Below are 15,386 nucleotides of genomic sequence, written 5' to 3'. Positions count from 1 at the left end.
ACCAATTGAAAACAATTACAGAGTTCATAGTCATGTCAATAACTACCCCTCAAAGAAGGTTACAAGCCAATGTCCCCATAATATTTTAATTTCCTAACATAATTTATAGCCAGTCTTCAGGGGAAGTTAAATAATCTTAGCATTGCAACACTCATTTACGGGTGTTCTATGTTGTAGGAAAAGCCAAATTACCATTAAGTTCCAAGATGTTCATTGAGAGATGGGACTCCTCCAATGACACAGTGGAACTAGACCACTTGTTAACAAAGTCCTTCTTAAATGGGTACAGGACCAAAAGGGTTTTGGAAGGTGTAAAGAGTTTGTTAGCATGTTTTGCAGTCTCTGAATAGGAGATGTTTGAGATCAGATCCAATAACAAAATTTCTTGCCAGCTTGGTGGCTATAGAACAGGGGTGCCCAACTCATCCATTGCGATCTACTGGTCGATCACAAAGGCAACGCGAGTCGATCGCGGAGCCCTGCCTCACACCACCCTGCTGTTTACCAGCAGCCCTGCTGTACATTTATAAGGATGCTGGGGATGTCTTCCAGAAGGCTTGTGTAACAGTGAGGAGTGGGGAGGCAGAGAGGGCAGGAGGACAGTCTGAGGTGAGCAGTGCTGGACGGCCAAGTCAATTCAGGCTCAGGGTCAGGATTCAATTACTGAGATACCTTTGTACAAATTAGCAGTTCTTTTTCTTGCGCAGCACGTCATTCTCCCATGACAGGTGAACTGTAGCTTTCCTGTCACTAAAGTCTTGTTGTGCAATGTCCTGCCATTCAATGTCTCATTAGCTTCAGTCACTTCTGTGTCATACTCGGTATACATTTAAAAAAATATATGTTTAGCATTTTTATTGTTGGTAGATCATTTCAACTTGGTCATTTTAAAATTAGCTCGAAAGCCAAAAGGTGTGGGTACCCCTGCTCTAGAAGCTAGAAGACTAGAGAGAACACTGGTAAACAGCAGACTCATTATCAAATTTAAACTGATACACACTGCATAAATAGTGACCTTTTAAATTTGCACAATAGTGCAACTTTTCAGGGACAAGTTCGCCATACACAGGGTGGAATGATTTAGTGACAGAAATGGTTTCACTCCCAAAAGAAATTTAAAGCCCATTGTACCACCAAACACCACCAAAAACACTTCCTATTTGGCTTTCCTCATTGACTGCAATGTATTTTAATTCTGCAGATGTTAAACAAAATTTTACATGATGAAAACTCTCAGTTTATTTTAAGAAATCAGAACATAGCAATTGGATATCACTTTTCTGTTACCTTTTTAGTTCCTGCAGATGTATTTGCTAAAGATTCTCTATGGAAAGGATCTTATGAATACCACGGAAGGAAACAGCCGGCAATGCTGACTGTCACCAGTTTTGATGCCGTGAGCAGTAAAGTTAATGCCACCATGATTGATCATAGTGGGGTGGAGCTACAAGTGTCAGGTGAGCATTTATTGTTGTATAATTTTTTTCTACTAGTAAGTAATATTTTCAAGGTATATAAACATAGTAGACGATGGCTAATACTGTATGAATGTATGAAAACTAGATGTACAGTTTATAGACCAACTCAAATATTTAGCATGGACAAATCCAGCCAGACACTGAAAGTCTGGTTTACTGCATTATATTTGCTGTAGTATGAAATTTAGCCAAAATATTAGCAAATCAACTAGGCCAGCGGTCCCCAACCACCGGGCCGCAGCCCACTACCGGTCCGCGGCGGTGTTTTCAGTGGGCCGCGAGTACATGATCCATTATTGAAAACGAAGCGGCACCCAACCACCATCCGCGGACCGGAAGTGGTGCGCAGCGGTGTTTGTATGAGATGCCGGTAAATGTACACAGTAGTCTGTGTACAAGCAATGCGAGCACATGACATGCAGCTCGATTGGCTGTCAGATGTCATGTGATCGCTTTGAAGCAGCAGAGGTGCACAGAGAGAAAAGAGAAGACGCCAGAGTATGTCTTCTCTTTTCTCTCTGTGCACAGCCCCCCCCTGGTCCTCAGAGAAATTTCCTTCCGTGAAACCGGTCCCTGGGGCCAAAAAGGTTGGGGACCGCTGAACTAGGCTGTTCTCCAGTTCTCCGGTAAATGTTTTCCTCAGTACTGGTTTATTTGTTTTTTTGAAGGTTTAATGAAGGCCTTTTTTATGAGATCTGTAACACATATAAAAAGTTTTGTATGTGCAGAGGTGATGTTTTTGGCTAATTTCCCTAATTGTATGAATTCTTAACACAGGTATTTTCAAAAAGGAAGAGTTCCATCTGCTTCTCCAAGCGTACCAAATTCGAGGACCCAAAGAAATTGTTATGGAGAAATTTAAGATGGACAGCTGGGCTTTGGATGGCCATGTGAGTCACTTTTTTATGCTGATCTTATAGGCTGGTGCCACCTAGACCACAAATAGTTTGTTAAAATTATTGCAAAGGTTTTCAACAAATTATTGTTACCACACATGAAAAGGGGGACAGGGAAAACTGTAGGAGTATGTCCCAAGTAACCACCATCGCCACCCATCAGCATTTTTGGTTACAATGCTATGTTCAGAAGATTTGGAAATAACAGTGGGCAGCTTTAAAGTGCATTTTTCTTTTGATTTATGAGTCTCCTGACAATGCCAGAATTTTGTTAAAAATACTATACTAAGGCTTTGCAAGTGGGTGATCATATCATCTGATTTTCATCTAAATATGCAGTTTATATGGAAATATTGTGAAATAAATGTCACATCCCACATAATCTTTATTCATATATATTCTAAAATAATCCAGTAATTATCTGCAAATCTGCCCACAACATTTTCTCTCCTATTTTCATTCATAAAAGGAAAAAAGATTATTGAATGTGCAGCCAACCAAAGGCTTGGTAACCACATTTGTGCTTGTATGCAGTGATCTTGCAACTATTTAAACTGTACTATGTGTCATCTATAAGTAGGAAAGGTTAAATATCATCTAGATCATCAACCCTATTCAGATTTGACAGCGAATGGGCAATTATGTAAAAGATCTGGCCACATAAACAGGTTGAGTAAAGGCAGTCTAATATAATCATTAATGGTCGGCCCAAAATTGCCTTCAGACCTCATGCATGCATAATATAACCTCCTTCTAGAGCGGAAAGGACAGCAGTACAGGCTGTCTTCAACAAATATGCCTATCAGAGGAGAAGATCAACAATAGGGTAGGACTGCTAACTTAAAGGTAAGATGTGTAGGTTAAAGAATATTTAAAATCAAAATCATTACATATTTTTGTTCTTAGATGTGTGGGCTGCATTTATTCCTTGTTTACCAAGTTGCGAATGGTAACCCTGCTAGTAGCACAATTTATGTCCTTGGCTAACAACATTTACTGACTGTACCGTTTTCTTGTAGGAACAGCTGTGTCACCTTAAGCTGCTATACTGATTTGGACCACAAACTCCTCCTTCTTCTTCATAACATAGGGAGAAGGTGATACAAAAGATAGCAGGCAAAGCTAATGACATGGGGCCTGATTTATTAAAGTTCTCCAAGACTAAGGAAGAAAGACTATCACGGGAGAATCTGGGTGATCCCGCAAATGTGGAAAAGATTTCGTAAAATTATTTGCTATTAGTTGGCAAATGTTTTTATTCCTTGCCCAAATCTATTCCTGGTTTGCCAGATCACGCAGGTTCTCCAGTGATAGTCTATCCTCTTCAGTCTTGTAGCGCTTCATAAATCAAGCTCTTAGCTTGAGATATCAATTTAGTGCATAGATAGTTGTAAGGACCCTGGATAATAGCCTAAAATAAGAAATGGATGTAGAAACTACATATATAAACTGGGGAGATTCAATATGTAAATTACATTTAAAATCTTTATTGACATTAAATGTCATTAGAAGAATGTCTTAAAAGACATTAAATGTCTCTTAGATTGCCTTAGCTTGGAAATAGGCTACATTTGGAAAATAAATACTGCAATACATCCCAGTGTTATAAAACTTTCAGTGTTTTCACACATGCAGATGGTTGCCTTATATGTCCATTGGGTGCTGAAAGCACAAAAAATGTAGAGACAGATGATGGAATGCTAAGGACAGTCCTCATTGTCATTGTAACGTACTACCGGTAAAGATGTGTATGCATGGGGTAGACACTAATCTCTACTGAATATAAATGAAGGCTATGGATCTAATTGTATCTGAGCAGTACAGAAGATAGGGAAAGGACAAGTGCCTCTTATCTGCTGTCACATACTAAATTTCAGTACTGTTAATTCTACAGATTTCATGTTTAAAACACAACATGTGCAGTCCTATGATAACTGCATTTTAAACCAGATAACCACCTAGCTCTAACCATTCAGACGAAATCTCTCATTTCCATTTAATTCATTTCCATTTTGTGATAAGTAAGGTGAAGTGACAGGACAATGACAGCTATGCACAGGATCAAAGTACATGATCAAAATGTATCATTTTTGGAAAAAAATATAAAAAGAGCCTAACGATGTTCCAGATATTTTGCTAAAGCAACACAAAACACAGTTACTTATCAATTACTAATGAATTGAATTGAAGTGTTTTTATCACTAATAATGTACCTATAAAAATGTTGAATTTACTACCTCCTGCTAAGTTGACACAGTAGCCTTTTCTGTTCACTGCAGTTGCAATAGATGTGCCTTTTACATTAGGTAGCTTACTGTATGATACATCATTTTAAAAAGTACCCTTATTCTTGTCAAAACTTCTAAATGTCTACTTTCATTTAAAAGCATAGCTTCAAGTATCAAACAGGTTTAGCTTTGTGCCCACAATGGCTCATGAGCTGCCTCTTGTACCTTCCTATCACTCAACTAGGTTGCCCATCATAGTAGTGAGCAAATCAAAAAGCACAGGAAGTAAAAATAAGAATGTGGCCAGTTATTGTCGTCCGCGGTTAAATTGAGCTTTGCATGGGAGACTTTCACAAATTTCAGACATTTCCTCCAGGCAACTAAAAGTGACAAGAGAACAGATTTGCATTAAATGTCCTGCTTCATTGCATGTTTAAGCCAAGTATCTACAGGTGGTACCCGGCTTGACATAAGGATGCCTCTTAGATACGAACAGGACTTCCCTGCTTGCTGTGTGCAAAATGGAGGCTTGTAGGGGGGAGGAGGCAGTTTTGTGACTTGCAAAAGAAAGCTTTTGCTAAACACAGCTGAGGTTGTGGGTGATCTTAGAAACTGAGTTCTTTCCCCAGCCTCTTGTAACTCTTTAATGACCAAGATAAACTCTGTAGTTGTTTCTGTTTGCATACCAAAGCACAGCTTGCTCGAGAAGGTAATGAATGTCTAGGCTCCATAAGGTTTTTTTTTTCTTTGGTTTGTATGTGATTAACTCACAATGAGGATTTTATATAGTAACTGACACTTCATGTTCAATGTACCTATTCCAAAATACAAACAAATTCAACTTAAGAACAAACCTACAGTCCCTATCTTGTATGTAACCCAGGGACTACCTGTATTTAATATTAGTGTAATTTTAGAAATAAAAAAGAGTGAATAAATGGTAATAATGTAAACTTAAATAACTTTTTATTAATATATAAATATATTATATAGTATATTATTATACTTTCTTTGCATCATTATGTATATTTGTTCAGCCTCTGTCCAAACATGTTATAGAAGACTGTGCTGGTTTGGTTCACAGTTTTTAGTTTCCTAGAAACAAAGGCAAGCTATTTTTTAAATGTAGTTTATATGCTTGGCTTCCTTTACGAATAGGAAAATAAAAAAATATGAATTTTGCTTATTATAAAATAGAATCAACTGTTGTAGTTATTTGCCTCCAGAAAATCCTAATGTACAAACATTATTTTTATTACTCTCAATTTTAGATATCTTCTGAAACTGCTGGAGGAACATACGTGTACCAAGGATTTGTGCGTGGAAAAGGATTTGGCCAGTTTGGATTTCAGAGGATAGGTAAATGTTACTGACTTAACTGATCATTAGATGTGATAAGAACAGGATAAATTCTACACAAGTAAGCAATTGCCATTTGTTACATATCAACCAAATGAGGTAAATCTGATTCTTTCTAGATATAAATTGTGTGAACTTGTACTCCTGTTTTTAAGAATCATGAAGAATTGCAATCCTGTACTTGATTTATACTTTATGTTGTGTCATAAAATGAGTTTTTGGTTTGCAGCCTTTTTGACATATCTTTGTGTTTTTTTCCGTTCCAGATAGAAGATTATTAGAAACCAATCCTGACACCATAGGACACTTTCCATCTAATAGCAGCTCAGTGGCCGCTGCTATTCTTGTGCCTTTTATAGCTCTAATTATTGCTGGTTTTGTCCTTTATCTTTACAAACACAGGTATTGTACATTAGCAGCATGTGTTATAGGATATTATTTAACTCAACAAGATTAAACATTGCCTGTCTAATCTTACAATTAGTTAGTGCCTTAATTGGTAAATAAGTGATACTCCCAAAAAATCTATCTGACCTTACCTGTAAAAAAAAAAAAAAACGACTGCTTGATCTGTGTGACAAGTAAAAAAAAAAAAAAGTAAAGCATGAGTTAGCTTCCTTGACTTAGCTTCCTCTCCCACACACTGCAGCTGGTGATAAGGGTTGAAAAACAGTGCTGACAATCCTGAAAGCTTTGAGCAGGACTAGGTGTGCCACAAGCTTATAAATTAACATTAGCTATAAATAGTATTAGCTTATACTATTGATAGCCTAGCCCCCTACAACATTGTTTTATCCCACTGTAGTACCAGACACAGCCTACATAAGGATGGCAGCTCTGTTCAATATGGTACCACTGGAAGCTGTGTTAGGTGGTCTTTACTTGTATTTGTGGGACTTTGCTGGGAAAATAAGAGAAAAATGTACCAGTAGGTGCAAATTCACATACAGTAAAGTTCTACAGCAAGATTTTTTTTTAATGGGACTATAGTTCTATTTTATAGGTTTTTAATTTAGGAATGCTCTGCCATTCAGTAAACTTAGTTAAAATGTTAACAATCGATTGTCTCCTGATGGGTAATTTAGTGCATCATGTGCAAATTCTTAAAAAATATCATAAGGATACAGTTAAATAGTTCACTTTTTTTTTTTTAATTGTGGTATTAGTATAAAAGTTAAAGCAAAGAAACATTTGTGTGGCTGCAAATCTGAGCACAGCTAAATCTACAACGGCAATGCCTTAGTTGACTCTCCACTCTCCACCCATAAGAAAAGAAATAAAAGGTCCTGCCATTTTACTCCTCTTCAGTTTTCTACCTGTCCCAACAGATAGTTGGTAGAAAGTAATCATGTTTTTCTGATCCCTATGTGTGTCTGATGCAGCCGGATAATTCTGTAATAGGGGTTATCAGAGACTAAAGCAGCAAAAATTTGTGAGCTAGACCACATTCACAGCTTTACTGATGTTCAAGCTTGATACTTGACTATGCAATAAAATATTTGTCCTTACTAATTGCAATATTTTAGGATAAAGATTAAATATTCCTTATATTTTCAACAAATATAATGAATACAAATTACAATAATGTGTCTGAAATGTTGTATATTTTATCAGTGACTAATCTGATGCTTGTCTCAACAGAAGGCCGAAGGTTCCATTTAATGGCTTTGCTGGGCATGAAAATACAAATGGTCGGGCCACATTTGAGAACCCAATGTATGAACGGAATGTACAACCCACAGAAATTGTGGCAAATGAAACTGAGTTCACTGTTAGCACAGTGTGCACTGCTGTATAGCACCTGCCCTTCATCAGGTAGGTAATATTATAGTGGTTATAAAAATCTAGTGACCTATCAATTGGTTAAGCCATACATCTCCTGATAATGCAATTTAAAATGAGTCAGTATTCAGCTAATGCTATTCAGTAAACACCAGTGCAGATATCCACTCAATTTACCTTCAATTTGAAATTTATAAAGTCCTTATCATCCAAGTTATTCACTTACTGTATATGAGGTTGATTCAAGTAATCAAGAAAGAAGAAATGTAAACCATTACCTTTATTGACCTTTTCCATACAATTGTTAAAACCTTAAAAAACATCACAAGAAAAGTAAAAACATATTTAGATGCTATAGGTTCTCTTTTTGTTCTAAACTCCTGGGTTGTAATTTTACAGGCTTGTGCCACAATTACAGTATGTTATATCAATCTTATAAGAAAATTGCAATTTCTCTTTAAAGGAATATCTTTTGAATATTGAATGAATATAATGGGCAGCCTGTAGTTGTTTTAATTTACTAGGACTCTTAAAATGCCTGCTAAGTCTTTTCATCCCTCAGAATAAAGTATTGAATGGTTTTACCAAAAAATGTTTTTTTTTAAGTAGTTCTTCATGGTTCAGTAATTCAACATCCAACCTTTTAGTTGGACAGTTAATCAGCATCATCACCTTTATCAAGTAAGAAGGGAGCTGAACTGTGTGATGTAGTAGTAGAGTGCTCTTACTGACTGATTCAGGTGGGTTGAGGTACTAAAGTGTACAAAAAAGAGAAATAGCCTCTGTAGAACCCCTTGGGGATATTGAATGAATATATAGCATCAAATCTCTGATAAGTCAAGGAAGTAAATATAATTTAATATGATGATTTTTTTAGAAGCAAAACATTGTACATAATAAAAATGTGACATAGCAGATGTCTATTTTAAGATGTTTTTAGAAAAAATATATTAAAGAAAAGAATCATGATATTTATATTAGTATATATGAAGCCGGATGATTCCGGCTGGATGTTATAATAAATTATATTTACTTTCTTGACTATCAAAGATTTGATGCCGTAAATTTTCCATACAGGTTCTACAGTGCCCATATATCCTATTTGCACACTTTAGTATTTATTGGGATTGGCATATTCTCTCAGCCACAGAAAAATTCATTTGTGTTATAGGGTGCCAAGATAACAAGAATGGTTGGCCAAAATTAAAAAATATTTAGCAGGTAGAAGAGTAAAAATATGTAAATGTCAACGTATATATTTACATTTTTTCTTCAATGCTCATTATTTAGAAGGCATAACTAAGCCTTTGCATAGGCTTGAATGGACTTTGTTCAATTAGACAACCTCGATTTTTTGGAACAACCATGTCACTTATATCAAAGCAGTAAAAAGAACTCTGTCTTATAGGTACTCTATTGGCTGAAAAGGTGATCAGATGTGTTAAAAAATGTGTGATGATTATTATTTTACTCTGAAAAATCTGGTATTTTAGGTGTCCACATGAGCCATTCTTTTTTGGGTTCTGTATCATAAACTACACATTTATGCCTACAGGGACTGAAATACATCTTCTGACTGTTGTATCATGACTGCACATCTGCTCTTTCCTCTGATGTCCACAGCCAGCCTAAGTTTTAGCACCTCTGCTATATGCTAATGATTTAGTAAAATGAATGTTATTATATTCACCTGGTTACAGAGGATTGCATGCAAGAAACAAATCAATTTGCAAAGGATTAGAAAGCCTAATAAAGATATCTATTGTGTTCCCAACAGTATCAACTGTACAAAATATCTCACTAAATACAGAAATATTTCACAGTTTATTATTTGGATAGGTTTGTAGTAGGCATGCTGCAGAGCTTACTTTTTACTGCTTTGATTTTACATATTTCATGGCCTTTCTAAAACTGCACTTGTTTAAATAACACTTTTCTTGACATTATGTTGCAAAGCAAGTCCCAATTATTATGGCATGGAGCTTCCAGCATTTGGTTTGAATAAATTAAGTAGATATTTTCCATTTTGAGTCCACACAGACAATGGGACAATGATGTATTAAAGCTCTTCAAGACTGTGAATCTGGGTGACATAGCAAACTTAGAATGGATCTGGTCCAGGACTGAAAACATTTGCTAACAAATATCAAACTATCAATGAAAGTGTATCCTTTCCAGTCTTCTTATACTGGTACTCCCTGTGTTGAAATAGAACAGTTGTCCATACCCCAAGTCCAATGCTTCTATTTCTAGAGGCCATATAAATCTGCATCTGGATTGGAGAAATACTTTACATAGGAAGAAGAGGTGTTTAACCACAAAACAAAAAGCATAACTTTTACAGTTTTGCTGTTCTTTTTGCATTGTTTTAAGAAGCTTTACAAGCCAGGACTTTTCAGATTTCAAACGTGCTTTTCACAATAGCTACTGATCAGACCTTTCTTTTAACAGAATGAGTAAGCTGTGCTTGATGCTGCATGTGTGATAATATATTCTTAAATAAAGCATTATTTTTATTGATTATTTATCTAAATGGTTTCTAGAAAATTCAAGTTTTAAAATAAATGTTTTTTTGAAATGATTTGCTTATATTTCTTTTTTTCATATTTAGTGAACTGGGTTTACTTGGAGTCTTCATCCTGTCTTTCCCCGCCCTGCAACATCATCCGTGGGCAGCTGATATCACCAGTGCCACTAGTAGCCACTCCATTTTTGATGATATCCAAACTGTGCCAGGCCGGTGAGTTCAGGAAAAACCAGGAGAAGACCCCGTGTTCAAAGATGAAGCAATGTCGGCAGTGGACTGGCAACCTCCCCTGCACCAATCTGCCAGGGCCTCATGCAGCCTTGACAACTGGGTGTCTCAAAGCAAGTGGCAGATCTGCCACCTTAAGAGGTCCTTACCCTCCAGGGACACCGTGCAAGTGCTTTTATAATGAACTTGTATACATGCAATGTTGGTCAGAAGTGGATATAAACAATCCTATATATAAATATACATATTTTTATTCAGCAAAGAACAAGTTCCAAAAAGTGCTTTTCCTCCATTCTTCTCCGCCTGATCCCTGCAGCACATAACAGACTGTGTGGCGTTGGCGGGAAGGGGGAGCGCAGCCTTACAACCCAAGCCCCAGGTTGGTGTGGGAGTCTTCAACCAGCCAACACTTGAAAGAAAAGTTGTCCAGATATTCTGCTCGGAAGCTAACCCCCATGTCATTGGTCTGTGAGCACATAAAAAAAAAAGGTTAACTAGCATTCCTTTCTCCAGCTACAGATGGATACATTTGACCAATATAATATTCTGTGTTACATCATTCAGGAAAAGTTTGGCCACATTACCTCGAAGAGTCTTGTTGGGTTGGATGTGAGATTGTCATAAGCAATGCATTGCAGGTTGTTTTTATTTTTTTTTTTTTACTTTATTTTAGGCATTTTATTTACAAACTTCTTAGATAATTATAGGAACCCTCAATAAAAGCAGAATGTTTTCAAATATAAAGAGTATGGCACAAGCCCCAGACTTGGTGGTGGGGGGGGGGGACATGTTGGACCATGTTGAAATGTTTCGGTCAGCTCAGTAGGTTGAGTGGTTTTGCATCTTGAATGTTCTATTAGCAGCCACTTAGAAACTAGGTGAGGCATTGTGACAGCCTGTGGTACTTTACCTCTTTCAATGACAATGAATGAAAATACTCATTCTTATGAATGTTTTAACAGGCAGTAAAATCACAATGTATTACTCTTAGATTTATTTTTGTATTTTACCAAAAATGATCCAGATATTACCTTATAGATGCAAATTAAAGTTACTGTAGTAACTTCCTTATAATAAATAGATCTATTGAAACATTTTATATAAATTAATTCCTAGTTTAAAAATAGAATATTTACAGTTTAACATATACATTTCCACTTTTACTGTTTACCTGATTGGTGTTACTATATTATTATTCATGATGAAAGCATCAACTACCTCTTCTGTTATTATGTACTGGATTGCTCATAGATTTTCAATTTTCTCAATATTTATCTTTGGCATATATTATGGCATCTTTTTTGGTAATCTTGATATGAATTGTTTTCTGGGAAGCAGTCTGGCAATGGGGTCTCATAAAGTGTCTGAAAAATGACTGCATGTTGCCAACACACCCATTTAGATTCTCCTTTTTTAATTTCTAATCTGCCCTAGAAATATATCAGAAAGAACCCTATTGGTTGTAAAATGCAACATAGTTTTCTTCGGACACTTTCAAGGCCCTTGTTTAAGCGACACTGAGTTATGTCTACCAAAATTTAGGCATCCATACACAAGCTATTGTGGCCATCCAATGACTGCAGGAAGATTGATGATCAACGGCTGGTTACATCTAAAAGGTCATTCTATTTGGTAGCTGTTTGGAAAGCAGTGGGTGATCAGAGAATCATCAAGTTATCATAAAACCATTTATGTTCTGACGATTTCAACTGTTGAGATGTAAAGTACTGTCATAATGGCCTGTGTATGGACACCTTAAGCTTATAGTTATGTTTAACTATTACCTTATGGATGAAAATGTTTGTAAGAAAAGTTTTCTGTATTGCCCTCATCTATAATGATCTGAAGGTGAAAAACTTTTGCTATTGGCAACATGTACAATTCTACCTTCATAAATAAGGCTTAAAGCTGATTTCTCCTACAAAAAGTGAAACAGCAGAAAAATATATACTGAATTCATGTTTATGTCAATACATCTGCATAGAGATGCCTTATTGCCACAAGTCTAGACTTGTGTGATCCACAGCCCCTGTGTTCCCTGCAATGCATTGCTGTCTACACTGTGCAGTTCCACTGTACTACTGTTGGCAGTCGTCTGTTAGCCACTTAGTTAATTGTAGGTACTGTAGTGTCACAGGGACTTGTTGTACAGGTCATATGTAGCATCTTTTATTGCACTTGTTAGGAAAATGAACAGATGAACCAAGTTTGAATGTAGCCCGTATTTGTATTTTTAGTTCATTATTTTGTTTTTGTTTTTTCATTTGGACATTATTAGACTTCAAAACCTAAACAATAATGTTACCGTTTGTCACGTTTCCTCTTTTAGAAGTGGTGTTTCTGCCTGTTTTACTGAAATAATGGCTAATCTCTGAGGCCTCAATATAGATATGTTTCAAACAAAACCTACAGCCGAAAACAGCTTCTGGTCCCTTAGTATGGCAACATAGTAGGGTCCTTTCTACTCTGCCTGTCCAGGTCAAGCATCCATCCACAGTCTGGTTGTTTCTGCAACATGACTATGGGTACAACCCAGTCAGCCTTGCAGATAAAATTGGATTAAGACTTCATATACACAACCACCAAAAAGGGGGCTTAACATAAATACTGCTACAGTGAACCTGCTTAGTGTAGGAGTCATTAAATAACACACAAAAGCATCCCTACGCTACCAGAGGCAATGAGTAATGCCATTGTTTATTGTGCAGCAACTTCAAAAGGTCAAAGCCCTTTGCCCACAAAAACATTTAGGCACACTAGAACTCACATTCTCCTATGTATGCAGTCTTAGTACAATCAAAGCTTTTCTTTAGTTTTATTAATATATTTTGTATGCACAAGTAAGGGCCCTGGTGTTGCTTTAGGAAGGGGTCCAAAGCAGGGGCTTAACAGTCATTAAGAGTGGAAAAACTAATGAAAAATGTCATGGTTTCTCAGTGCATTGGAGGTTTGTACTCTGCAATTGTTTGTTGTGCTTCACAAACCATTAGGAAAAAATATAACAGTTATAGTACATAACCATAAACAGGCAAAAATGCATCATTAAATAACAATAAATATGTTTATTAACATGTTATATTGGTGCTTTAACTCTTTTGCACAACACAGTTAAGCAGATTGGATACATGGACGGTAAACTAACTCATCTCCGGTTTCGCCCTGGCCGCTCCCAACTCCTACAGTCTGAAATGCAATCATTATCAGGACTAGTTATAGTTCATTGCTCTACTACTGGCCTCCCCCACAAACTACCCGTGGAAAGGACAAAACAGAATAAATAGACTATTTTGTACAGAGATATATTTTTATGAAGAGAATTTGTACAGTTAAAAAAAGAGAAATAAAGAAACCTAAATCAAATTGAATCCTTTATGTCCTATTTGGATTATTGTATCCTATGGTAGTGATGAGCTTTTTTGTAAATGTAAAAATGTACAAATGCCTTGTTTACAGAAGATGACTGTATATATGTATCTATACACACTCTCGCTTGTCTGCAATATAAACTGTTTAATTTATGTGTCTCTGTATATGAGGCTTCTCCTTTTTGTTCAATTTGCCTTTTAATTTTCATGATTTTGAAAAGCTATTTTAAATTTTTGGGATTCAAATTAAATTTAAATTTTTGCATTGTCTTGTCTACTGTGACTTCTCTTCTAAGAAAGAAAGAAATTTATTATAATTATTTAGTAATCATCGGGGGTACCTAATAACAGAAATGACAGCTACCCGAAGGAGATAACCATGGGTGCTATGATTATTACACTGACTTGTTCAATGTTAAATAATTGATGCTTGTGGGACCACATGGTAGCAGAGAATCATAGCAGGGGTTAATGGAAAGCTCCAATCAGGAAAAAATGTATATGGTCATTGGGGTGTTTTTTATATTATATAAATACAATGTTTGTATCCCTATTCCCCTTTTGGGCTAGTATTTTTTACTTCCACTATGTACTTCTTTATTTAGCAACAACTTTGTCATTAAAGTTCCAGTTTTTATTTGGATTGTGTGGTGAGGTAATAGAACCGCTGTCTAGGTTGTATACAGTTTGTGTTCTTCACCTTCTCTATTCTGCAGGTCATCATCATGTTACCAAGAACAAAAGTTAAAGTAAATTCAAAAGTTTGAGTTCCTACTAATGTCCTATCAGGGAAGATCTTCCAGTGGGGGCATTTGTTCCTGTGGCAACTGTTTAGGAAGAGTGTTAGTAGTTTGCAGTGATTTTAACACTCTATCCAAAATTAGTAAAAGATTTACTGTAAATAAAAATAAATTTGGTTCTATAGTTTGTCCCTCTTAAAATTACACTAATGGGTCTATTTAAAAGGCTGTGAGTATGACATTCAGCGACATTCTCTGTAACAGAAAATGTTTCAGGTGCATTTGTTTTCAATGGCAGTGACTGATTCTTTATTGAAAAATTTTTGCTGAATGTCAGTGTCACTACTTTGGAAGAGGACCTTGTTGATGTTGCAAGTGCTTGAATATGGCTGCATAAAACAAAACATAAAATAATACTGTTTATTTACAAATATTAAAATCTATCTTTTAAATTTTTTTGTAATACTTAAGTACGCTCAGCATACGTAAGGTTGGACTCAGCATACTCGAGGTTGGACTTAGCAGGCATACATGCCCACTTAACAGCACAAAGTGTCTAATAAACAGTTCATTACAATGACATAATGTGTGAGCAGGAGACTAGGTCGTTGCCTTATAGTGGGTGTCCAATGACAGCAGAAAGAGCACATGAAGAGGCTTTGATTGAGTAGTGAGCACTAAAAGAATTTCTAATTGTTTGTTCGAATAACTATGCAGATGGTTCAGGCAATTCAGGAGGCACCGAAGGCCTTCTTTTTCTTTGGTAGCCCCCAAGGGATAAAA

At 36.2% G+C, this 15,386-nt stretch overlaps 1 protein-coding gene across 2 annotated transcripts in view; it reads left to right on the top strand.

Moving 5' to 3' along the window:
- The window catches only part of CSMD2 (CUB and Sushi multiple domains 2), a 576,326-nt gene extending 562,195 nt beyond the window's left edge, over positions 1–14,131 (top strand). For both annotated transcript variants that reach the window (XM_072418831.1, XM_072418823.1), the window contains 6 exons: positions 1,296–1,457; positions 2,256–2,368; positions 5,874–5,961; positions 6,228–6,363; positions 7,603–7,776; positions 10,355–14,131. In XM_072418831.1, coding sequence (XP_072274932.1) covers positions 1,296–1,457; positions 2,256–2,368; positions 5,874–5,961; positions 6,228–6,363; positions 7,603–7,759 — 656 coding nt within the window. In that variant the 3' untranslated portion in view covers positions 7,760–7,776; positions 10,355–14,131. The remainder of the gene's footprint in view (positions 1–1,295; positions 1,458–2,255; positions 2,369–5,873; positions 5,962–6,227; positions 6,364–7,602; positions 7,777–10,354) is intronic.
- The last annotated feature ends 1,255 nt before the right edge of the window (positions 14,132–15,386 follow it).

This window comes from Pyxicephalus adspersus, chromosome 1, assembly GCF_032062135.1.
Source record: "Pyxicephalus adspersus chromosome 1, UCB_Pads_2.0, whole genome shotgun sequence".
Taxonomy (NCBI): Eukaryota; Metazoa; Chordata; class Amphibia; order Anura; family Pyxicephalidae; genus Pyxicephalus; species Pyxicephalus adspersus.
This window is presented reverse-complemented; position numbering and strand designations above follow the sequence as displayed.